Genomic DNA, 26,704 nt, shown 5'->3' on the forward strand with positions numbered 1-26,704 from the left:
AGTTAACTTGACAACCACAGTCTCCCAGACACTGTTCAGGTCAGGTGGGGAAGGGGGGGACATGTTTTCAAGGTTTTCATCTTTAATGCATTTACCTTTAATGCCTGCACTGGCTAGCCATGCAGAGGAGTACTTGGATGCAGGTGATGGAGCATAGTCCTGCATAAAAATCGTTGTCTTTTTGAAAGATGCAGACTTCTTCCTGTGCTGCTGCGTAAAGAAAGTGTCTTCTAAAAACTGCCAGTTGTCTTAGGAGTTGATTTTGAGCCCATCTTCAACCCGAAAAGGTCCAACCAGCTCAGCTTTAGCTCTCATTTCATCTGTCCATAAAACCTGTCCTGAAAAATCTGTCTTCAGATATTTCCTGGACCAGTCTAGACACTTCAGCTTATGTGTCTTGTTCAGTGGTGGTTGAGTTTCAGCCTACCTTACCTTGGCCATGTCTCTGAGGACTGAACACCTCGTACTTCTTGGTACTCCAGGTAGGTTGCAGTTCTGGAATATGACAGAACTGGACTCCTGGTAGCTTCAAGCTTGGTTCTTCTTAAATCCTGGGCAGTTAACTTGCACTTTTCTTGCGGCCCTGTTGACTATTTGCAACAAAATGTTTGATGGTTCTGTGATCATGCGCCAATATCTTAGCAATTTCTAGAGTGCTGCATCCCTCTGAGAGACTTATGGTCATTTCTGACTTTTCAGAGTCAGTTCAATCTCTCTTTTTGGCCCATTTTGCCTAAAGGTAAAAGCTGCCTAATAATTGTGCACACCTTGATATAGGTCCTCCTTAGGTCACACCCTCCCTCATTACACAGACACACATAACCTGCTCCGCTTAAACCCATTAAGCATTCAAGTTGATCCAGCTTGGAGTTAACAAATATGCCTAAGAATGATAACATGGTCAAAATACTTACTTGCCTAATAATTGTGCACACAGTGTATTTTACACATCTCCTCTAAAACCATCAGTTAATCTACACCACGTCTCCTGAGTTTTATATGTGGCAATGATGGTAAAATATATTGTGAGTATTGTGGAAAAGTTCATTTTTGTTTCCAGTTTTATTCAAAAAGGTAAACTAGCATAGTTTATATTCATTACACGTAAAGTTACATATTTCAAGCCTTTTATTTGTTTTACTATTGGTCAGTATGGCTTTATAGCTCACGGAAATCAGAACTCCAGTCTCGCAAATTATTAGAAGTTTGGATTGTTTTCTAAATTACTTCTCAATCACACAATCAATACCCTGGGGAAGACTGCTGATATTGACAGTTGTCTAGAAGGCGATCATTTGCACCTTCCACAAAGGAGGTAAGACACAGAGGGTCAATGCTGAAAAGGCTGGTTGTTTACAGAGTGGTGGATCAAAGCATATTAATGGAAAGTTGACTGGAAGCGGAAGCCAGAGAAAGCGTCAGAAGGGTCTAACATGGGCTAAGAAGAAAAATAACTGGACTGTTGCTCAGTACTCCAACGTCCTCTTTCCATTTGGAAATCAAGGTTCTAGAGTCTGGGTGAAGCGTGGAGAGGCAATGAATCCAAGGTGTCTGAAGTCCAGTGTGAAGTTTCCACAGTCTGTGATGGTTTGGGGTCCCAGGTCATCTGCTGGTGTTGGTCCACTGTGCTTTATCAACTCCAAATTCAACACAGCCTAAAATCTACCAGGAGATTTTAGAGCCTGTCATGCTGCTCCACCTGCTGACAAGCTTTATGGAGATGCTCATTTCCTTCTCCAGCAGGACTTAGCACCTGCCCACAGTGCCAAAACTACTAAACATTTTTTGGACAATGATATTGCTGTTCTTGATTGGGCCGCCAATTCAAAATACATGGTGTACATTACAATACATTTCTGCGAGGAAGCTTTTGAATACATGTATTCAGTATTCAGACATCTGATTTCATTCACCGCCACTATGAACAATTCCAGCTCAGCCAGTTTCTCACCAAACCACTCTGAATGGCTGTAAAGTCTTCAGTCACTCTATGTTTGCTTGTTTGTAAATAAGGGAGTTAAGACTACAGCTTGGCTTGGCTGATTGGCTGTTGGAGGGAACATTTGTGGTTGCAATTAAATTAGTTTTTATTTCATCACATTTAGTGTAAAATTGTATAAAAATGTATAATCCTTGGCTTATAGTGAAGTATACAAATGAAAGGTACCTGTACACTTTTAAGTTATGAGCCAACGTTTGAAAATGAAATATCGATATCGAGAATATGTCTTTTTTTTTGTTATAGTACGTAAAATGTAATGTAGGCGTGGCTAACATGAACGAATCGAATCACGATTGCTATTGGCTGATCGGAACCGCTGCCGATGATGTCACCCCTGACCGCATGACTCTATCGTCACTCCAGCTGCGTAGAGAAGACGGAAGTTCGCGTTAGTGTTGGGAGCGAGTGGAGAAAAGGGAGGAAAACAAACCCGTTTCAAGCGTTTTTACTTCGCAGGTTTGGCAGATATCTCATCTTAAAGAGGCACAATGCCGAACATGGAGCGTATCCTTTCGTGTGAAGGTGTCTGGAGGAGAGTTCGGACTGTGGGTAGGCCTCAAGAGTTAGCTGAGGCTGTTACTCCGCTCTGCTGCTACTAAACTGGGTTTGCGGTTGGCGGTTGTTTGTTTTTATAGACGGGATTTCTGATCTTGAGGTAGGTTAGTGTGGTTTGTGATATTTAGAGATGATCTTAAATTGGATTATTATTATTATTAATAATAATAATAATAATGTTTTTAAAATAAAATAATTTTGAGACGAAGTTCAGCTCTTCTGGCTTCTTATTCCTGTTTTCCCAGTCCACCTTAAATCGTGAAAACCTACGGGCGCAGGAGTGGACCGTACGGGGTCTACAGGAGCGAGTAGTTGCTTCCATTTAAGGTGGAACGGAAAGTTCAGTCGAGGGGCCAGTTCAGTCAGTCTGATTTGGGGACGATACCGTAAAACGCACAGCTATCATATTTCTTGAAAGATTGAATTTACTTCGGCGTCAGAGTAATTTTGTACAGTGAGGTATAATAATATCCGTTTTCTGCTGTTTCTGTTTCTCTCTGTATGAAAAAAAGCAAAGTTTCCCTTTTTAACAGCACTGGTTCGTGTGACGTGCTGCTAGTCTGTAGGTCCACACCTGCGTTACAGGTTAGATGAGTTCCACTGAGGCAGACTGGTGGTGGCGAGCCTCATGTGTTAGTCCTGTTATATTTAGACTATAATTGAAATATAATTTAGTTTGGACTTTTGTACTTTAAAATGACAGTACTTCTGTTTCAGACTCTTGCTCATACTCATACTACAGCAGTCTGCTTTCTCCTCAGTTCCATTTCAGTCATTATTTAACACCCCCTCTGGGTTTAGTTTCGCTCTGCTGTAGCTCACACCCTGGTTTAGAGCTGCACTGTTTTATTTTACACCAGAAAGAGAAGAAGAGAGTCTAGCACATGTCCCTTCCTGTGCTGAGAGATGCTAAACAGCTCCACTGCAGTTCAGTATTGGAGCTCTGGAGGACTCCTATTTCATTCAAGTGACAAAAACCTTTCTTCTCCGCACAGTTTTTTTTGTTCATGTACTGGGAGCTCGTGTTACGTTTCTGATTCTCTGTTACTTATAAACACACACCCTGGAGCAACATGTCCTATTTTTTTAAATGCCATAAATAATGACGTCAGGCACATTTCAGCTGCACTTCCTTGTAACTCCTTAACCTCTGACCCCAGAGAATTTGTTTAACCTGAAGTTCGCAGCCAAAGAGCTGCAGCGAAGCTCCAAAAAATGTGACAAAGAAGAGAAGGTGGAGAAGGCCAAAGTGAAAAAGGTGAGTCGGTCTGTCCGCAGATGCAACGATACAGATGTGTAGAACACTAGATGGATGTCTGGACTGCAGATTACTCCCAGACATTACTAAAACATTTTTATTTTAGTTGAGATCAGCCTTTTGAACCTCATGTATCGTCTTTGCTGTTATGTTTGCCATGATCGCTGATTAGTGACTGACTTCTAGATTCCTTACATGTTGGTATGTGTTTGTGAAGAGGTTCGACCTGGACTGATTTCCACTACATTGTCATTATGTGAAAACATAATTTTAGTGTTATATATGTATAGAAATAAATGGTATAATAAACGCTGTTTCTGCTTTTACTTTCTTAAACAGGGATCTGTGTCTTTAAATTGTTTTTACTTTTGTATTTGGTGCTTTATAACAAAGTTATTGTTTTACTATTATTTTATTTATTTTCAATGTAGCTGTACATGTGCCTACTTGTGTAACATGATTCATTAAGTAACTCACCCCCCTGGTTAACAGTGTCAGTCAAATGCTATACTTTTTATCATAATAATAATAATTATTATTATTATTATTATTATTATTATTATTGTGTCTTGGTTGTCTAGGCGATTCAGAAGGGTAATATGGAGGTGGCCCGCATCCATGCTGAAAACGCTATCAGACAGAAGAACCAATCTGTGAACTTTCTCAGGATGAGCGCCAGAGTCGACGCCGTGGCAGCCAGAGTTCAGACAGCTGTCACTATGAACAAGGTTAGCACTTACATTATTACTCTCACATACTATATACAAAGCAATGTCTACTGAAAAGTTATAAATAAATACTTAAATTCAAAAGAATTCATTATTAATGTTATTAATTAAATAAAAACACACACTATGAACAAATCAGATTGTTGGAACTGCTGGTATACTGAATATGCTGCACAAGCATGGAGGAAAGCAAGTTCATTTTTTACCTTTCCTCTGCAGGTCACCAAGTCCATGGCAGGTGTGGTGAAGGGAATGGACGCAACACTTAAGAGCATGAACTTGGAGAAGGTGTGTGGAATGGAGAAAATGCTCATTGCTCACTTAAAACACTTTTGAGGTCATATGACCTCGTATGTTCTCATTGGTCAGATCTCAGTCGCATGCTTTCTGTGTTCACACTGGTTGATTCGATAGCTGGACACAGTGTAATTGTTCTGTTTTATAATTTCTCAGATATCGGCCCTGATGGACAAATTTGAGCGCCAGTTTGAAACTCTGGATGTTCAGACACAACAGATGGAGGACACCATGAGCAGTACAACAACACTTACAACCCCACAGGTAACACAGCTATAAACTATGATCATGTCTGTTTACAATATTGCAGGTATCTCAAACACACACACACACACACACACACACACACACACACACACACACAAACAAATTGGTGTACTGAGAGAGATTTTCTGTTTCAGAACCAAGTGGATGGACTTATGCAGGAGATGGCAGATGAAGCTGGGTAAGAAAGTAAACCCTGTCCCTTTCTCCTCAAACAAGTGATTATTTGCACTGGCAGTTGGACCTAAAAGTTTTACCATGCTATGTTCAGGGCAGTTATTGGACATAAAGGCTTGAACATGCTTTCTTCAGATTGTTACCGACACTTAGATGCTCCAACACAATAAATTTACTCAAGCTGTTGGACATATAGGCTTTTTACATACTATGTTCCGGCAAGCTATAGGACCTAAACACTCTGACACTATGCCCGATCATGCTGTAGAACCGAAAAGGTCTTATTATGTTCATGCATGAAATAAAACCTTTGGTATTTTCAGTGTGTTGGACCTAAGTGCTCTAACACCATGCTCAAGGTAGCTGCTAAACCTAAAGGTCTATGTTTAGACAAGCTATTGGACCTAAGTATTCTAACACTACGCTTAAGCTAGCTGTTGAACTAAGCTGACAAACCTGAAGGCTCTCATTTGGACAAGCGGCAGCTTAGATTAGTTCTACGAGTTGTTTAGCAAAATGCCAAGTAAACCCTGTGTGTGTTGCCCGCACGCAGGCTGGATCTTAACATGGAGCTTCCTCAGGGACAGACTGGGACAGTGGCCAGCAGTGTGGCGTCCACAGAACAGGTACAAGAACACACAAACATACACTTGAGCAAGTAACTTCAATGCATATGAATGCATAATGCTACACATTTCTCACACAATAATACCCTGTACCCTGTTGAGTTAAATCTTTATCTGTCTCTCTCTCTCTCCCCCTTTTTATAGGATGAGCTTTCTCAGAGGCTGGCCAAACTCAGAGACCAGATTTGAGCAGATCAGCACGTGTGTGTGAGTGTGAAAGGGATAGAGAGGTGTGTGTGTGTGTGTGTGTGTGTGTGTGTGTGTGTGTGTGTGTGTGTGTGTGTGTGTGTGTGTGTGTGTGTGTGTGTGTGTGTGTGTGTGTGTGTGTGTGTGTGTGTGTGTGTGAAGCATATATGGTGTTAAATGACTGTCAAAAGCCCTGAATTTCTTCATCATGCTCCATTCTTATGGGTCTTTGTTTAAATTTCCTTTAAATCCCGTGTCCACACATGGCTGCTTTTTGTCAGACTTTACGCAAAACATTTGCTGCATGTCAAACTCTCTGCTGTTCAGGAATATGTTTCTCCTATCTTAACCACACTCATTTGATTGCAATATTTATGTTTCATGTGTTATTCTTTATGTTTGTAATGTCAGACAGCAATGTAGGTAGGTTTTTTAAGGCCTACCTGATCTTCCTTGTGTGCTTCCTGTGTTGCACAGAGTTCTACTTCTGCGAATGTTCTGTTAGCCTTATGGTCAGAATGCGAAGCACTGTTTTTGTATACGAAACATTTTAAAAAGATGTTAAAAGCAGTGTGAAGTCCTATGAAAACAACGTTCTTTGTGTGGACACGGGGACTTCAGATCCAGCCATACCGAGCAGAATAGCACCATAGCCAAACACTATGATGGTGAAGTGTGTGTGTCTGTGTGTGTCTGTGTGTGTGTACATATGTACCTCATTTGTTCATATCTTACTGTTTTACCTGTAGCACCTTATCTAAAGTCTTGATTTAGACGGATCAGCCATAACATTAAAACTAACACCCTAATACTGTCTTGTGCCACCAAAACAGCTGCGGTGTTTACTCCATAAGACCTCTGAAGGCGTCCTGTGGTGTCTGGCGCCAAGACCTTAAACAGCAGATCCTTTAAATCTTGTAAGTTGTGAGGTGGGGTCACTCTTAGATCACATAAGTAAGCCTTGGGAGCCCATGACCCTGTCACCTAATATGTATGTCCCACCTCTTAACAGGCTCTATTGTAACGTGATAATCAATGTTATTTACTTCACCTGTTAGTAGTTTTTATTGTTATGGGTGATCAGTGGGTAAGTCAGTGTTAAAAAGGAATATCTATCTCCAAAATGGTAACACTGCAAAAAGTGAAAAGGTGTAACCAACAGTTTACTGGGGTCCATTTGCCTAGTGCTATTGTTAGCTGTTTATAGCAATGTTAGCATTTTTAGTTGATATTCCCTTTAGTTCAGCACTAGAAGTAAAAAAAATAAATAAATAAGTGGAACAAAATGAGGTTATTAGCTAATAAGAACCAATTATAACATGTATAATAACAGGCCTTAGATAAAGTGCTACCAGGATTTATTTTCTGTCCTGTGTGAGAATGTATTTCTCTCTCTCTCGCTGAATTTTAGCTTCAGTATATGCAATTATTGGGGTTAATAATGTTCTTCAAGGATGCATCAGAATTCTCTTCCTCCGACCTTCTATTAGTCTGCTTTTCATGGGTTACCTGTAACACACAAATATCTGAGCGTTCATGAAGAAAGATGGTAATGTATGGAAGCTTTAAGGCATAATCTCATATTTATTTCCGACTCTATTAGATTAGATGATCCATGGCTGAAGTTCATGTTGTACTGTCCTGATGTTTTGGTTTCAGACTTTGGGGGAAAGTACTGTCTACTGACAAAGAGAAAGAATTCAAATAAATATTTTATAACATTTACTACCTACTTATGTGGGCAGTGTTTTGTCCTCATTTCGCTGCAGGATGACAGAGCGAGTAGAGCAGAGGTTTGTGATTGGTCCACTGGGTTCTGATTTGGCAGAGCGTAAGATTGTGATTGTTCCATAAGGTTCCAAATCAGCAGAGCGAATCGCTTTGATTGGTCCGTTGAGTTTGTTCGTTGTCACACCCTGAAAAAAGAGGGGTTTTCCCCACTGAAACTATCTGTCAGACCATATGTGGGATGTGGGGTGTGTGCATGCATGCGGTAATTTCCTGGGATGTAATCTAACAGAAAAGTGACAGAACATCATAGAACAAACTGTCAAATCCACAAAGGTAAAAATAAATAAATAAATCAATAAATAAGAGAAAATCCAATACACATTCCTTACGTTCCTCCCAGTTTCGAAGTACAAGTATTAAATATTAATTCCGCACTTTAAAAGCAAAAACGGTGAGCATAGATGTAGCATGTGATCCTAAAGTATAAACAGTGAACATTCATACAGCACCAACTCTGTGAACGCCAACTCTTTATTCAGTCTTAAGGTGAAAATAGTAAATGCTTGTTAAGCATCTGATCTCAAAGTGGTGAATATTATAATAAATTATAAATGGATATTAAGAAAAATCCACTTTGTGTCTGATAAAGTATAAACAGAAAGATCTTAAAAGTATAAACCGTGGCGTTCGTTTTAAATTAAATGGTGAACATAGACTATAATTCATGAATATCTATAATGAGTGAACTCTGCATCTGACCTCAACTTAAATGGTGATGATTTATCCTGAATATAATCTTAGACTATAATGGGTGAACATCTGTTTTGCACCTGATCTCAAACTAAACGTTGGAACATATACTCAGCATCTGATCTTAAATAGTGATCATATATTCTGCATCTTATCTCAGACTATAATAATGACATCTGCATCTAATCTCAGATGTAAAGGTCCATTCTGTCTGATCTCAAAAGATAAACAGTGAAGGTCTAACTCATCTCAAAGCATAAATGGTAACATCCACTCTGCACCTACTTTCACAGTCTAAACGGTGAACATCTACTGTGCTTCTGAACTCACAGTATAAATGAACATCCACCTGATGTCAAAGTATAAATGGTAAAGGTCCACTCTGCATTTGATTTCAAGGTATACACAATAAACCTACACACTGCATCTGATATCAAAGTAACAGTAAAGGGTTTGCATCTGGTCTCAAAGTATAAACATGAAAAGTTTACATCTGAGGTCAAAGTATAAGCAGTGAAGGTCCAATCAGCATTTTATCAAGTAGAATTGTTCTATTCTGCATCTGAGTAGTATAAATGGTAAAGATTAACTCTACATAAATTATAAACAGTAAGTAAACAATCTGGACATCAGTATTATGCCATAATGCTATTGTTTTGGAACTGTGATAGAAAAGTTGCTCTAGTGGTGGTTAACTAAAAATAACTATTAAATAACTTTTTTTTTTTTTATCAAATTCCAAACCTGGGGATAAAGGCTTTTTATAAAGTTTCTAATGCTACTAAGTATATTGTCTGTATACAAGGCTACAAAATTCCTTTATTTTACCATGAATTATAATGTTATTTACAAGTATCGGTTAATTTGTAATAATGCAATAATTATATTGTAATTTTTTATTGTATTACAAAACTTTTATTGTAGTGTCTAATTAATAACTATCATAACACAATGCTACTAATACTAAGCGTAATAACAACAATTGTACAAGCTGTAGTTAACTGTAAGAGTATAATTTTGAGTGGTAACGTTTATTACATTTTTATATTTTTCTAAAATGCTTGAATATTTTAAGTGTGCCAACCAAAAAGAACAGGACAAATTTATTAGCAATTTATCAAATTATATTTTTAATTTAATTTAAGCAGTATAATATATAAATATATATAATATTATATCATTTTATACTGCTATGCTGTTAAGCTAATTTTATGTTTTTCCAAAACTGAAATTTGGTTTGTTTTTGTTTGATTGAAGTATCTAACAAAACAATGCTAATAATGTTAAATAGACATATAGACATAAATCTCTTAGTCTTGTCTCCTCCCACCCTCTCTCTCTCTCTCTCTCTCTCTCTCTCTCTTCTCTCTTCTCTCTTCTCTCTCTCTCTCCTTCAATCTTACTTGACTTTCCTTCCTTCCAGACCGTTCTTTGGGACAGTAATGTTGACACACTCCTGAACAGTTTGAGTGTGTGCTGTTCAGTAATGGTGGGGAGAATGGGAGAATAGGGAATGTGTATCACAGTGATGAGCAGAATGTGTTTTCATCAGCGTTACACTGCACCCCCTTTATCCTGAACTACAGGGACTAACCACAGGTAAGTACGCACATCTCTAGAACACAATTTTGCAATTTTTGTGTCTGATAAAGAAGTAGTTATTTAAACTCTTAAGATATTAAATATTGATATAATATAGTAATATATGTTGTGTATTGTGTAACTATTCGGTGGTTATCTAGCAACATCATATTTTACACATTTCAGATGACATTTCTTGTGTGTGTTCACCCTTTGTGTTAATTAAAAATCACTATTCTGTAATATAGTGAAGTCAGTTAAAGTAAATATAAACTACATCTATAATCTATATCTATTCTTCTATTGCTAGACCTACAACTGTTCTGGTTTCGTCACTGCGAGCACTGTTTTTAGTGTGTTTTGGTTGAAGCTGATTAAAATATGCTAATAACTGCTGAAGGGCTTATGTGTGTTTCAAAACAGCAGAGACTGTGTTGTCGTCAGCACTGGGTGTTTGAGAGAGATGGTTGTCAGCAGTGACGGCTTCTCTTGAGACTGCATCACTCTGTGTGTGTGTGTCTTCTGGGATGTGTCTCTGTGCAGTGTGTGCCGTCTGGAGTTCCCCTAATAATGAGCCAATTAGGAAAACATTGTTCAACACTGGTCTAAACACTGCATTACCCATCCATCTAAGCAGTCCCGAGTGCTAATTTAGCCTAACGTAAGCTTCTCAGCTCCACTGTTAAAAGTTTAGAGAAGGAGGGACTGGAAGGTCGCTGGTTCAATCCCCTAGACCGGCAGGACTGGGGTACAGTGCCTTTACCTCCCTCAGCATACGCAGCTGAAGTGTCTTGGAGCAAGGCACCTAACCCCCAAATGCTCCCCTGAGGTGACTGCCCACCGCTCCAGGTGTGTGTGTGCTCAATGCCTGTATTCACTAGCATGAGTGTGTTAAATGTGCAGACTGAATTCAGCAGCACTGCTGTGAACATAGGCCCATAAATGTCTCTCAACCCATCTCTCAAAACACATCCAGATCTTTGGCAGAGACAAACTGATGTGGTTTATCTGCAGCGGTGGAGTAACCAGAAGCACTTTAGCACCCGCACTGTATGTGGTATCACTCCACCCGTGTCAACCTTCTTTTCGTAGCTTCATCGTAGCTTAATCTACATCTCAAAACCTGAAGAAGACTAGACTGAACTGGAGAGACTCTAAAACTAAAGAAGGGAATAATTATGCCCAAATATCAGCATGAGCCACCCAGCCTCCACTCACTCTCAGTTTCTTTCCCTTTCCTGTTTCACTTTTTCACACTTCTTTTCTCATTCTCTCTCTTTCCCTCCTTCTCCCGCTCAGTAAAATAAGGCTATCGCTATAGCGACTGCAGTCCCAGGTGACAACTGTTGTTGTATTGTACTCGGAACTCACTCCAGGCCACAAAGTGCGAAGTGTGTGTGTGTGTGTGTGTGAATGCACAGTGTTTTTCCCAACATCCCAGCCTTAGGCTAAATCAGTCCTATTCCGCCTCAGATCATCTAATTTACATGTTTTACATGTCTTGGAGACATGTCACATTTTAAACTGCTTTACATCTCACTGAGCTTTACGGGTCTCTGAGTTTTTACGTGTTAGAACTTTACATCTCTGAGAGCTTTATATGTCTGAGTTATATGTGTCTCTGAGTTTGACATGTCTCTGAGATTAACGTGCCTCTGAGTGTTGGAACTTTACTTCTCTCAGAGCTTTACGTGGCTCTGAGTTTTACATGGCTCTGAGTTCTACATGTCCTGGAGCTTTACATCTCTCTGAGCTTTATGTGACTCACAAGTTTATGTGTCGCTGAGTTTTATGTGTCTTGGAGCTTTACGTCTCTCTGAGCTTTACGTGTCTCTGTTTTACATTGCTTTAGATTTACGTGTCAGAGATTTCCATGTCTGAGCTTTAGGTTGTCTTGGAGCTTTAAATCCATAAGACCTTTAAATATCTATTAGCTTTAAATCTTCAAGAGCTTTATGTTTCTTGGAGTTTTCCCTTTTCGAAGCTTTACATCTCTCCGAGCTTTATGTTTCTTGGAGATTTACCTTTTTTTGAGGCTTTATGTTTCTTGGAGCTTTACCTTTTCGAAGCTTTACATCTCTCCAAGCTTTACATCTCTCACGAATCCTGAGAGTTTCTGAATTTTAACCTATTGAAATGAACAAAATCAGATCATGGCTACACATATTTCTCATGACAAGAGACACCATAAACTAATGTCTACATTTAAAAACAGTGCAATATGGTTAAAAACATGTAAAATATGCTGGTATTTTAGTAGAAACTAGAACTATATTTAATATTTATATTTATATTTATATTTAACTATATTTAAGTGCCAACACACTTCATTTTAGAACATCTAGAAATGTGAGCTATAGACAGCCTAAACTCTTAAAAAAAAAAAAGGAACAAAAAACTTTTTTCAAGGTTTGAAAGGGTTGTAAGGGTGTAGCAGTATTTGGTCTATACTAAACCAAGTACTTGGACGAATAGTTCTATGGTCGCCTTATTGTCTTGTGTTTAGCAATGTCTAAGCTTGGAGGTATCTTTTGTATTAGTCTATTCTAACTAGCTGAGGTTTTCTTGGGTAAATAGCAAAGCACTTTGTAAGTCGCTCTGGATAAGAGCGTCTGCTAAATGCCGTAAATGTAAATGTAAATGTAAACTCAGTTCACAGTACATGCTTAAATAGTTCTTTGCCTGGTTAAAGGTTCCTCGAAAACAAGGAAAGCCTCTTGTAAATTACTCTTTATGAGACCTTTAAAAATAGGTTTTATAAAGCACAAATGGCCATTATCAGTCAAATAACCAATTTTAAATCTAATAACCACTAAGAGTGGAACATAACAAACCCTGTGTGTGTTTCTGTGCAGTATGACGGGACAGGCTGCAGTAGAGCGGTCTCTCTCCTCTCACCGTCTCTCGGTCAGGAGCACACTGGAGGAGGAACTGGACAGGGCAGAGACTACAATAAGCAGGTCAGTGTGTGCATGTCTAAGTGTGTATCTTCTCTCTAATTCATGTGTTGTGTCTGTATCGCACAAAAAATGTTCATCTGTGGAATCAATTGAATTGTAGTCAATATATAATCTACATATAAAAAAAATAAATAAAATAAATAAATAATAATAAAAAAATCTCTCTCTCTGTTTCTGTGTAGGACTCAGTCAGTGTGTGAGGGAGATGATGACACATCCTCGGAGCTTCAGCGAGTGGCTGCTATTGAGCCTCACGATGCAGTGTCCAGAAACTCCTTTAGGGGCAGAGGGGCACTGTCCAGGTAGAACACACACAAACACACTTTAGAGATACTGTAGCACGGTTAGTCACGCACTAGCTGTGAGAATCACACAATTAGCTCTAAACTCTAAAAGCTCTCACAACCCCTCATTCCCTTTCGAAACTACCTTCGTATGAATCTGACTACTGATAAAGTTTCAGCATCACAAGTTTTAAAGAAACGTCTAAACAAGCCCTGATGCATTTCGGAAACAAGGTTTGTGGAGTGATGATGTTAAAATAGAAATTTATCACTGCATTGAGCAAAGATATGTTTGGAGAAAAGGGCGTAGGGAACTTTTTAACACCTGTAAAACTGAAAAAAGTATGGCTTTAAAAACAAGATAATAAATACACTACCTCAAAAGGCGAACGCTGTAGGTTTTACCATGCTCTTTACAGTTCCACAACCTACACATCACTGAATCCACTCTGTGCATAGACCACAAAAGAGTAGTGCAGCAATACAGCCCATGAGTTACACAGAACTAGAGGCCTTTTGTATTTAAGAATGGGTCCCCAAAGTCCCCAAACCAAAAATTAAAATGCTCTTAACAAACTTTTGGTTTCTTGTTATTTTTTTGAAACTGTGCTGGAAATAAAAAAAGTAATTGTGCTTCAAATATTAAAGAGCTCATTTTTACCCACTGCAATAAGGCTCTACTATGTGTCTGCCTACAAGAGGGACAGTGCCAATCTCCTAAATGACATGATACAGCTTAATGTAAACAGTATATCAACATGTGCTGGGCTTTATCCCCTAACCTTCTACTGTTATCATACTTTCACTTCCATTCTGTACTGTATTCTGATATTATCGCTGCTACTCTCCTCATGCTATCAGTGCAATACCAACTGCTGCTCTCTTTCTTAATGTTATGCAAAATACTGTATTGCTACTGTAATGCTGTAATTTCTGATGGGATAAATAAAGATTAAAAATCTATCTATCCCTCTACAAATCTCTATCAATTTTAATCTCTGTCTCAATGTCTATCTATCTATCTATTAAGCAAAGGCTGCAACAATAATCGCATTATTAATAGAGATTATATAGTTGAAAATGGTACCCAATTGTGGGCCTGTGGAAAGATGTTAATGTAGTTTCACTATGAAAAAAATATGGTAAAAATCCTTGTGCATGCAAGTGGTGTGATTCTCTCCTTATGTCCCACTCCTAATCAGGCTGGTAAACCTGGTGGTGACTCTGAGGGAATGGGCTCACAGGAGTCTAATGGAGGAGGAACAGCGGCCCGATTCCTTCCTCGAGCGTTTCCGTGGCCCTGAGATTAGACCGGCAACCGGTCAAGCCGCAAATGACCAACAAGGAGCCAGCGGAACCAACACAAAGCCAACCATCAAGTATACAAATACACACATATTTACATTTTTAAGTTAAACTCCTGTTCCAGCCATTTTGGCCCACCTGTCTACACCACCATATAACAGCAGTTTGGTCCTGTCCATTCAGACTACAGCAGTTTACATGGTATATGCAAATTGACTGGGATTTACTATAAGGTTTGACATTAAGTGAACGTGTGGATGAGCATAACGTCGCTGTCGCGCAAAAATGACAGCCTCATGCAAACCTTCTTAACCTTCAATGGAAGTCAAAGTAATAGGATTTTATTGCAAGGTATCTCACAGCATGTCTATTGGTCAGTTTAGCCTCGCCCATTCAGCATATGGCAGTTCAGCCTTGCCCCTTCAGCTTATAGAAGTTTAGTCCCACATGTTCAGCCTACAGCTGTTTAGCCCTAATCAGTCATCCTGTTCTTCATTATCTGAAATATCTGGTATTTAACTGAATAAAGCTAATTTCTCTTCTCAACCCCCCCCCCCCCCCCAAAAAAAAACCAAAAAAAAAAAACCAAAATAGTACAAAAAGTACTGAGTAATGTACTGTATGTCTGTATGTTTATCATTTTCTCGTAGGGAAAAGTGGGAGGGATTTATCATATCTCAGTCTGATGATGTGTATTATTATTGGCTGTTCTTCATCGCTTTGGCAGTGCTCTACAACTGGGTCTTGCTGGTTGCAAGGTAACCATTACTTTATTGATAATTAGTCTTATCAAATGTAATTATTATATGGTATGATATCTTCTTGAAACCTTATTTAATAATTAAGAATACATGACTTTCCACTAGTGCTTATATTAAACTGTAACTACCTACACCCACCTACACACTGAAAAGGCAAGCTCCGCCCCTGTTTAGCGGTAAAAGTATCCCAGTAGTCAGAAAAAGAGATCAGTTGCTGATACACTAGTAACTTTCTTAAAACCCTATGTTGGTGGGTTGGATGCACATGGGTGATACTTACATACATACTTACATGCTTTTCAACAAAGCAGCACCAGACACATTTTTAAGATAGATAAAAATGTCAAATTACTTAGATCGTTAGATCACTTTAGACCACTTTTTAAAATGTTCTACCCAATTTAGACATTTCCCATGTCCACCCACTACCTAATGCTCCCCCATCACACCATATGTGCTTGGAGAACAGTAACTGCCAGTTCTGTTATATTGGCTAACAGATACGTATGCTAGCTAGCATTATGGGGAGCGATGGGCAGAGACCCACCCAGAGAGAATGAGGCCAGTTAAGTTCTCTGGGACTATGTCATTACTAGGGATCCAACTTGCAATCTACGGGCCAATGCATAGACGGCTGTCACACGTGGGAGCACCAGTTTTCATATTTACTCGTTACCTTTATCTATGACAAAGCTTCCATCCTTGAGCGAGTGAATGTGTGTGTGCGCTTGTGTGTAAATATCATTCAACGGTACTAGCGTGACTAATAGGATAGATTCTGCTGTGCTGTTGGGCCCTGCAGATTCGATCCATGCAAGCAGAAGAGTCCTCGGAGAGAACGTCTGTCTGCCTTCACTAGTCATTCTGTTTAGCGAGCGAAAAAAACTCTCTCAAAGGGCCCTCGTTCCAGACACCTAACTGCATCCAGCTGACACTGAGATTTGTTTGGAGATTTGATCTGATCTGTTTGGAACTAGGTCTGGTTTTAAGGTCTTTTAAGTTCTGCAAGGATAACTGGTGTTACAGAGGTGTCTTCCATGGCTAGAAATTTTCAGCAAACTGTCCTCCCTTCTGTATATTCTATTGTCTCTCTCCACCGATAGAGCATGCTTTGATGATCTACAGACTGAGGAGTACATCCTGTGGCTGGTGCTGGATTACATCTGCGACGTCATTTACATAATAGACTCCTGTGTGCGATTGAGGACAGGTACATGCAAATTGACTGGGATTTACTATAAGGTTTGACATTAAGTGAACGTGTGGATGAGCATAACGTCACTGTCACTGGAAAATGGTAACCTCATACAAACCTTCTTCAAGTTCAGTGGAAGTCAATTTATTCAGTGCTTTTCAATTGGTCAGTTCACCAATGTAAAGATTTGCCATATTTGAATGATTTCAAAAAGCACTGTAAAAATGGAGAGGCTGCACTTAGAGATGTTTTTGTGTGACAGCGACGATGTACATACTGGTAAATGTAATAAGTATTAAATATGTATTAGGTGTGTATATCAGTGATGGCTGGTGGGCAAGTCAGGTTATTTAGCATCACGATGGGGATAAAATGTTAGATGTGAAAAGTGCGTAAAGTAGTACAAACGAGAACGAGCACAAAGGAGAAACGAGAAATGTTTATATAAATTAAACCTTGGAAATATTTTAGCAACTGGAAGTTAAAGGGAGCAAGCATGTTGGTTAAGTGAACACTACAGATATTTGGTGGCTTTTCCATGGGGCTCAGGATACAGATTGCCGAATGTCTTTCAGCTCATTTGGCCGATTGCCAATACCGATCAAGAGCGGGAGGAGATGACACATTACCCTTTCCAGACAAACCAAATCAAGTGCATCATCATGCAGGGCTTTTGTAATGTTCTGTATACTGTCACTTAAGATGAAATTTGCTGATCTTTTAGGAAGCAACCATATTTATAACACTGTCAAACTCAAGCACCAGATATGAGAGCCTGTGGAGCAACTGGAAACACAACTTAAAAGGGCTGATAATCTAGCACTAAAACCACTATCACTTTGGACATGATTCCTTTAGCTTTTAGCTTAGGTTAGGTGTGTTAAAAGTCTGCTACTCCCACGAGACACCTCAGTGTTACACATTCAACAAATATTTAAGTCAAATACTGTGAAGTCCGCCAGACTGACAAATACTGCAAAGCCTGCACACAGAGTGGACTACAGCATTGGCTCTAATGAGTTCCTGCAGCCGTGAACAAACCATAGTTCCATCTAGCAGTAAAACAAGAAACTGCAGTGCCCTGTGATGTAGGGGCCTTACGCAGAGCTGCTGTAATTCTTAACTCGTGAATATGATCTGATCGTCTCTCAGGAGCGGCTAAATTAGAGACATATCGGCCAATGGCCATATGCATATATTGGCTGAAAATCGTCCGATATCGACACATGGACCTTTTTTTCCCCCTATTTCTAGTATTTGCAGCTAAACTACATTAAAACAAGCTGTAGGAAATACAGAAAACTACAACTTATGCCCGTTTTTACATTGAGCTGCTGTGGTCTTCCACGTGCAGTAGGTGAATCCTAAACTTCTTCAGCTTCAGGAATGAAATAGAAACACCACTGTCCTCTAGACGATCAGGGTAGTGTGTCTAAATTGGGGATTTGTTCTGAGGAGTTTTGTCACAGTTTAACATTTGCTTGATGGAGAACTGCTTAGAGATGGCTTCTAAGCAGTGGTTGGTTGAGAGCCTTGTACAACACACCACTATCTTAATGGGATGGGAGGGTCTAAGGCAGAGGTGTCAAATGGCGTGGCACCACCGAGTTCTGCATTTCCCCTCATTAAACACTCATTATTAGCTACATGATAAGGCCTTCACAAGTTGAATTCAGAGGATAAACGCTAATCTCTGTATAGCTATGGCTGGGAAGGTCTTCAAACGTACTGTTAGATACATTACAATTACCACAGTGGTCCTGAAGGGTGGGTGTCCATCCTACTTAAGGCATTTCCCAACCCATACACATACCAAATCTGGTTCAGGTGTGTTTGACACTCCGAATAAAACAAGTCATAACAGCCTCTGTCTTCCTCTGCAGGATTCCTGGAACAGGGTTTGCTGGTGAAAGACTTGTCCAAGCTGAGAGACAACTATATCCGAACCTTCCAGTTCAAAGTGGATGTTCTCTCCATCATACCCACGGACCTGATCTACATCGTCACAGGGATCCATGTGCCTCAACTCCGCTTCAACCGCCTACTCCGTTTCTCACGCATGTTTGAGTTCTTCGATCGCACCGAGACACGGACCAACTACCCGAACACTTTTCGCATATGCAACCTAGTCCTGTATATCTTGGTCATCATCCACTGGAATGCATGTATCTATTATGCCATCTCCAAGTCACTGGGACTTGGGTCAGATCAATGGGTGTACGATAACTCTAACAGAACCCTAACTTATTCCTACATCTACTGCTTCTACTGGTCTACGCTAACTCTTACTACCATTGGGGAAATGCCTCCCCCAGTGAAGGATGAGGAGTTTGTCTTTGTGGTCTTTGACTTTCTAGTTGGTGTGCTGATCTTTGCCACGATTGTTGGTAACGTGGGTTCCATGATCTCCAACATGAACGCCACGAGGGCAGAGTTTCAGGCGCGGATCGACGCCATCAAACACTACATGCACTTCCGCAAGGTCAGCCGCAACCTAGAGACTCGAGTCATTAAGTGGTTTGACTACCTCTGGACCAATCAGAAAGCAGTGGACGAACATGAGGTGCTGAAGAACCTCCCAGACAAGCTGCGGGCGGAAATTGCCATCAACGTTCACCTGGAAACTCTGAAGAAGGTGCGTATCTTTCAGGACTGTGAAGCGGGACTGTTAGTGGAGCTAGTTCTGAAACTGCGCCCACAGGTGTACAGCCCAGGCGACTACATATGCAGGAAGGGCGATATTGGGAAGGAAATGTACATCATCAAGGAGGGACAGCTGGGTGTAGTGGCGGATGACGGAGTGACACAGTTTGCACTGCTAACTGCTGGAGGGTGCTTCGGTGAAATAAGCATCCTCAACATTCGGGGTAGCAAGATGGGCAACCGGCGAACCGCCAACATACGTAGCATTGGCTACTCGGATCTGTTCTGCCTCTCAAAAGACGACTTGATGGAGGCCGTGACAGAATATCCAGATGCTCAGAAGGTTTTGGAAGAGCGTGGGAGGGAGATCCTGAAGAAGCAGGGTCTTCTGGATGAAAGTGCTGCCGCTGGAGGGCTGGGCGACATGGACACAGAGGAGAAGGTGGAGCGCCTAGACGCGTCTCTGGACCTGCTGCAGACGCGCTTTGCCCGGTTGCTTGGGGAGTTCACCACAACTCAGCGCAAGCTGAAACAGCGAATCACAGCGCTCGAGAGGCAGCTGTGCCACACTGGACTTGGTCTGCTGTCAGACAACGACATGGAAGGAGAAACCGACCAAGCATTTACGCATGCAGATGTACACACACATGCAGAGACACACATACGGACTTCTACAGAACCAAGCACTGCCTCAAACTCTGTGTCGAGAAGGAACTCGGATGTGGAAGCGCTGCAGCCTCAGCCAAAAACAGGACCATGAAGTAGAACTGCTTCGAGAAGTGCACAAAATGAAACTGCACATGCATGCTCATGCTTTTCCACGTTGTGTTTGTCTGAGAAAGAGATGAATTACTTTGAAGATGATTTATTTATACTTTAAAATGGTCAATTAATAAAATAGTATATTTACTATTTTAAATTCCTAAAAAATCTAATTCCTAAAAATGACTGAATGTGTGTGTATGAATGTGACTTTTGCCCTTGTTAGACCTTTAACAAGGATCAACAACTTCACCATATTGGGAGTGTAATGTATTCTGACTCACATTAATTATAATATATATTTATAATAACACAAGTAATAAATACAGCTTCAGAATGTTTAGGCCTGGATTTCATAATAAAGCATGCTTAAACCATGCAAAGCCTGTATCTACTTTTTACAGGAATTTTAAGAGTTTCTGAAGATCATAAATTACTAGTCACAAATCCAAAGTCGAAACTTGAAATGTGAATATTATTGCTACATATAAGCTAACACCACTGCACACTAAAACTGCATCATAAAACTGGTAATCCCACCAAAAAATGCAAACTAGAAAGCTTTGTCCACTGTGTGTTGGTGTATCATTGTGTTGAAGTTTAATACCACACATACATTTATTCAATCCCATTTCAATAGACAGGAGCGTTAGCTTGCCTTAAACATATATGTAGTGTTGTTTTCAGTGATATCCAGTGGGGAAAAATGGACACTAAACAGATCAGTCAAAAGCACCTTTCGTTTTTACCATCTGGAAAAACTGCACCTGGAGTTCCATATACGCTCATGATGCTAACTACAGGGTTACGACGAGTTCAGACAACATTAATTTTGGAGGAATGAAAAACAAAGGCATGTACAGTAACACAAGGGGTTGAATGGCAGGTTTGATTAAAATCTGCTAAAACGATCCTAAATGGTTTGGAAATACTGTTTTTACAAGGTATTCATTAATATTATAATACAAGTAACACGACCTGATGAAATATTTATTTTATTTATTATATTGAGTTAAAATTACTCAGTGGGTTTTTACATATTGCATATTTTGTTTCTTATTTTTTTTTGTGATTTTCGGTGACACGTTTTTATAAAATATTTTTATATGAATTTCATGACATAATGGTTCCCGAGATCTCAAGAAACCAAATTGCTTTTTCGAGCCATAATTAATTCATCAAAGAATTTTCTTGAGATACGAGGCCATCGCTTAAACATATAGATGGTCTAACCAGGGTTTACCCATGTCAGACTAGTGCTTTTCCCTTTGCTCTGGTCTGCCACCGTGAATGTAAATCTCATGGCTTTTCACTCCCACTAGGCTCAGCTCCCTACTGCCCCAACCAGCGCCGCTGACGATACAGCCCCTCTTTAACATACAGTGTAAATTGGCTACTAAAACAGGCTCTAAAACAGGCAAGAGCTTCCAGCAGCTAAATCCCCCACAGAGATGTGCAGGGTCCCCCGAAAGTGGTGCTTGTTCAGTCTGATCGTCAGTTTGAAACCAGAAGGACAGTGTCCAGTGTGCCCTGCTGGAGAATTAAAAAAACATGGTCAGCTCAAGCTCTTGAGCAGCATCAGGCAGATTTTCATTTGAGTTTAATGGTTGAGCTGCTCTACTAGCATGGCCAACTTAACCACAGTGGTTAACCAGCGTGACCGTCCTTACAAATCAGATTACTCTGGTCAACCAGTCTGACCAACTTGATATAACAGCTTGTTCAAGTGGGTCAGGCTGATACACCAGTCCATCAAGCTCAAATGCAATCTTAAGGTATAAAGTTTAGCGTCTTATGCAGAGTGTGTGACTCTTAACAGCTGAGACGGTACGCTTACAAAACCAATGCACACATTTCCTTCATCTTTTGAGACTGTTACTGAGATTGTGTTGTTTTATACTTTATATCCAGTTGATTTAAATAAAGTGCCTGGCCCGTTTTCTAAACGAGACAGAATAGCTAATAAAGGTAAAAATTGCAATATCGGTTTGAATTTCTCAAGATCGCACATAATTTAAACGTCTATCTCCAGACAACAGCGACTTACATAACTGACTGAATGAATCAGTGTGAATCTCCTTACAGAAACAGACCAATGTTAGTCAAAGAGTTACCGTTTGTAAGAGCATGTAGGCCTAGGACTTATCACTTAGACCAACGTTAACGCTAGCTAATGCCAGAAGGTGGCGAGTTAACGTTGTTTTATTTTGTATTTCTTTAAACAATTAATTAATGAATTAATGGCATTATTTCACACGGTTTCTGTATGACCCTTAATAAACGCAAAATAACATGTTACAAAAGGTATCTTACCGTAAAACGAACTAAATTCTTAATAAACCTGAAATACAGCTAGGCCTATATCCCACATGACCCCTGCTCCTACATCCACATGCCTCATGCCAATCACATCATCTGGCCTTCTGTTAGGGCATAAGTTCAAATAACGGTTATCCCCATCCAAAATTTAACCTAGCGCTACATGGGAGTGAGAAGAGATCTTCAGTTGTAAATAGGAGTCTAAATTAAATGCTGAAACTGAATAAATCATCTATTTTTCCTGCAGCGACAGGCCAATGTTTACGCTAAAGTTAGCTAGCTAGCACTAGCTAGCTAACTAATGCCAAAAGGTGCAGAGTTAGCTAGCTAGCTATATTAGCTACTTAATTTTGTAGCACTTATACATATAGATCCTAACATCAAATGCATATTTATGTCAAAATGTGATTGAGGTCGAACTATAACAGTAAAAGTTTATATTAAAGTTTAGGGCTAATTAACACACACCTCCCCCCGAAGGAAATGACGAGAGCACGTCGATAGGTTTAGCCGCCATTTTAGCGCGTCGGGTGCAACTTAGCCGGCAAGATGGCGGGCGGTGTGTGAGGTTTTTTTTTTTGTTTTTTTTTTCGGGTAGGATTTAAAATTGTGCTCCGTTGTTTTCTCACAGTTTGTTGAGAAAACTAAGGATGGTTGTCGGTCGTCTGAATTTAAGAACCGAGTCGTCCGTCTGAAGGCGCGTCCTTCGAGCGCAGGATGTCCACCCAGGTTCTCAGGTGAGAGGAGATGTGTTTAATGAACAGATTTAGTTAGCTAGCACTACTTAGCTAGCGAGCGGTCTACGTTTTAGGGGCTCTGTGCAGGGTAGATAGCTAATGTAACTAGCTAGCGCTAGCTAGCTAGCTAATAAACAAAACCCCTCCACTTCACCAGCGAGCTAGCTATGTTGAGCGAGCAAGCCTTTCGACCATCCAGTGGTTAGGATAGGTGATTTCGCTTTAGCGTGCTAGCTAGTTAGTGCGAGCTACACACATCCGATAAGAAGACGTTAAAGCCAACGATGGCTAACAAAATTGCCATAGACAAAGAGTAGTAGCTTCTCTGTTTCCCCCCCTCTCCTCCGTTCCACCTTAAATAGTGCAGCAGCCCCGTTGTGGCGCCTGAGGAGCCAGACTGTGACTGCTGCACCATTTAAGGTGGAGCGGCGCAGTTAAGGGATGAGCCAACTAAAAAGCCCAGCTAGCTATCTCTACCTGGCTGGATAACTTGTAGCTAGATGCATGTTGCATTGTCGCCTTTATGGTGGCGCCAGCTTCACGATATTTGCAGGAGTAGCTAGCTAATGTCCTCACGATTCCTGCCTATAGCCATTTGGGCCATTACACGATTAACGGTACCGCACGTTAGAGCTAGAGCATGCAGCCTAGCTCCAACACTGAGCCGTAGAGTGCTGGCTAACTTACCTAAGTGTTTACACGGTGCTTGTGTGTTTGTGGTAGGGTGTTGGGGCGTTACATGGAGGGGTGAAGGTTGTTTAAGCCGTTTTGTGATGCAGAATCAGTTTAATTGCGTAAACAAAAAGTTTTCCTAACTTTTGCTGGTTATTGGAGGTCTGCTCTCACAAGGCTTTACGGCTCTGTTGTGATTCTCGGGCCTCAATGGAAGCAGCTAGTTAAAAATGGAGGCAAATGCGATTGTGCTTGGAAAGATTTGGTGGAGAGGAGCTTGAAGCAAGCATCTTGTTGCCTTTCACAGCTTGAAACTAGGTCCCAGCTCTGCAGTTTCTGTGGTCTTTTCCCTGCAGAAGTGGGTAAGAAACGACTTGGTAATTCCAGTGAGTGTTTTCCAGGACTGCACATGGTATAAATACTCAGTTGCCTGTGCCCTTGTTTGTAAGCCAGTGGGTTATGAAAACTTCACTGTGGTGTTTGGTAAAATGGGCTAACTTAAGTAGTTCTTAGCTTTTGGACAGCTACACACCCCAACTTTAGACTGAACCGGGGATTAAAATGCAGCACGAATTCAGCCTGCTTGAGTGTCTGGGTGGTCTGCAGGGGTTTGCCTTTTCTGATGGCTTCCCAGTACAATGAAAGGTGGTCAGTAGTCAAGCTGGAAGTCTGACACTTTGTATTTGTCGTTTTTCTTTACAGTTCTCACAAAATGAGGGAATAGTAGGACTTCGACTTCAAATCGGCCCACTGTCTTTTAGGGTTGGGTGTTGAAATTTGATGCTTTTATGATAGTGACCAAATTACTGGGGGGAGGAATAATGTCATATATAGCTTATATGGGGAACCAGACTAAGGGACCGTAGCGGTGCAAGACAGTAGAGTATGTGTGTTCGCACTGTTGTGTGAAGGATGTTTCTGGCCTTCGTCTGAAATTCGCTTTGGTCAGTGAGTATATTCATGTTCTGGCCACTAGGCATGGGCTTTAATTGAAAGATTTAGGCAAGCAATCTGCAGATGAATTGCAAGGAATGATCTTGTCATAAATGTCAACTATAGAGGAGGAGGGGGGGGGGGTCAGAGATTTTATTTAGAGTATAGTTAGGCGATTCATTTGTAACAAGGCAAAACCCTGTGTTCAGATATGAGCCTTTATACTTTTAACCAGTTGCTCGACTTTTAGTTATTCTGAACTCCTGCTGTTCTGTGGATCGGTAGCCGTGCTAGCTAAGCAAAGGAAAGTTTAACAAGTGGGCCACAGATCATCCATCACAGGACCGGGGGGAGGTAACCGTCCTTCCAACACCAGTGGCTTGATCTGAGTCACTATCATCTTATTAAAGTTTCTGTCTGTTAGACTTGAGTGTGTTATGGTAAACAGAAGGTTGTTCTGCAAACCTGACAAATGCTCCTCTCTGCTAATTCGCAGTAGTTTAACATTGGGACTTGTCATCACTGACAGTTTAATATGTACATAATGCTGGATTTTAAGTTGTGCAGTGTTCAGTTTGTTGGTGACCTTGTAAGCAAACTGAACTTTTAGAATTGCTTTTCGGTTTTGAAAGAACATCGGGTGAGATGGCATGGAAGCCACACACATGTCGGACCACCTGCATTACTTACGTGACTTCCTGCCCCTGCTGATACTATACAATGGTAATACTGCCAGATTCAGATTGTCAGTGTTGCATAATAAGCCTGCGTGTGACGTTTTACTTGCAGTTACTTTAATGATCTATGCCGACTTTACTGTCATGCTCTCTGTCCAGTACCTACAGCTGTTAATGGTACTAAGCTACCTATTTATGTCTTCTACTTTTATGTCTGTAGCTTTTTCAATTATGTCTTTAGTTTTCTTTAAATTTTTTCTAGTTTCATTGTGTCTATAGACTTCGATGTATGTTGAATAGTTTGTCTCAGTATCTTGTGTGGGAGTGGATTATACGTAGGTTCTGATTAATGAACGATTTTATAAGCTTCTCCATTTGTTCAGTTGGCTTGGTGTTCTCCATTTTGCTTTCATGTACGGGATAGATAGGATAGAATCTCATACACTGTAAACTGTTTTTAATGGGACTGTACTAACATAATAAATAAATAAAGGAAATAATTGACATGGGCAAGATTGTCAATGAGAATTTCTGAATGTCTGTTTTGCTTAATTGCCCAACCCAATGTTCAAGAAAGGGCTTTAAATCGTGTACAGTTACTAAGCTGAAGTACTACACATACTCTGCCAAACATCCCCACTCTACACTCCCCTAACACTACCATCTCCATGTTCATTTAGTAACAAAAATATAGCCAAACTGGTCAGTTGCCACCCTCCTCCTCCTCTTATCTTTTATTTTGTGAGCTGTTGCTGATTCACTGCCTTTTTTGGATTTGAAATGAAACAAAAGCAGATTATAGGTTGATGGTGCCCCTGCTGGAGAAACGTCACACTACTAGTAAATTTCCACTTGCTGAGTTTGAAGTGGTGAACTTGAGTGTCTGGGTCACATTGCCAAAAATGAAAACAAAATAAAAAGCATAAAAGAGAGATAGGAGAGACAATGTTTTTCTAGGATGGCAATGATATACAATGTGTACTGTCTGTATAAAGAATTAATTTTGGTTGTTTGCTGAGAAAAATATGATTACCATTCAGCTGGTAATGTAAGGTAGCAAGTCTTCATCCAGCTTAACTAGATTTATGGGGCTCAAAAGCTGTTAAAGTAAACATTCTACAATCACAGTGTAATGCGAACAAGGCTTATGTTAATGAGTCAAAAAGCTAGCCTTAAAGTTATCAGCTTGCTGAAGTGTTGGGGAGTGTATATTGTATGATCGTTTTGCACGGGACAAGAAATATTGCCATAAATGACTGGGATGGGAATGGCCACTCGAGTTACGCACTGCTGTCCATTCC

General features: G+C 40.3%; 3 protein-coding genes across 4 annotated transcripts in view; all 3 read left to right on the top strand.

The window, feature by feature from the left end:
* The first annotated feature begins 2,365 nt into the window (after positions 1-2,365).
* Positions 2,366-7,818, top strand: chmp1b (charged multivesicular body protein 1B). Its single transcript, XM_072676593.1, has 8 exons — positions 2,366-2,506; positions 3,718-3,815; positions 4,397-4,543; positions 4,763-4,831; positions 4,997-5,104; positions 5,242-5,285; positions 5,835-5,907; positions 6,052-7,818. Exons 1-8 carry the CDS (start codon positions 2,491-2,493, stop codon positions 6,094-6,096), a joined length of 600 nt encoding a protein of 199 aa, XP_072532694.1. The 5' UTR covers positions 2,366-2,490; the 3' UTR covers positions 6,097-7,818.
* A 2,277-nt stretch (positions 7,819-10,095) lies between these two features.
* On the top strand, positions 10,096-20,323 carry cnga2b (cyclic nucleotide gated channel subunit alpha 2b). Its single transcript, XM_072694303.1, has 7 exons — positions 10,096-10,173; positions 13,011-13,115; positions 13,298-13,417; positions 14,602-14,778; positions 15,355-15,462; positions 16,569-16,675; positions 18,544-20,323. Exons 2-7 carry the CDS (start codon positions 13,012-13,014, stop codon positions 20,061-20,063), a joined length of 2,136 nt encoding a protein of 711 aa, XP_072550404.1. The 5' UTR covers positions 10,096-10,173; position 13,011; the 3' UTR covers positions 20,064-20,323.
* A 2,564-nt stretch (positions 20,324-22,887) lies between these two features.
* The window catches only part of atrxl (ATRX chromatin remodeler, like), a 36,453-nt gene continuing 32,636 nt past the window's right edge, over positions 22,888-26,704 (top strand). Inside the window, exon 1 of one of the 2 annotated variants that reach the window (XM_072676595.1) lies at positions 22,888-23,121. In XM_072676595.1, the coding sequence (XP_072532696.1) occupies positions 23,102-23,121 (20 nt within the window). In that variant the 5' untranslated portion in view covers positions 22,888-23,101. The remainder of the gene's footprint in view (positions 23,122-26,704) is intronic. The other variant, XM_072676594.1, reaches the window with a different exon arrangement.

The sequence above is a fragment of the Salminus brasiliensis genome, chromosome 1 (assembly GCF_030463535.1).
Source record: "Salminus brasiliensis chromosome 1, fSalBra1.hap2, whole genome shotgun sequence".
NCBI classification, from domain to species: Eukaryota; Metazoa; Chordata; class Actinopteri; order Characiformes; family Bryconidae; genus Salminus; species Salminus brasiliensis.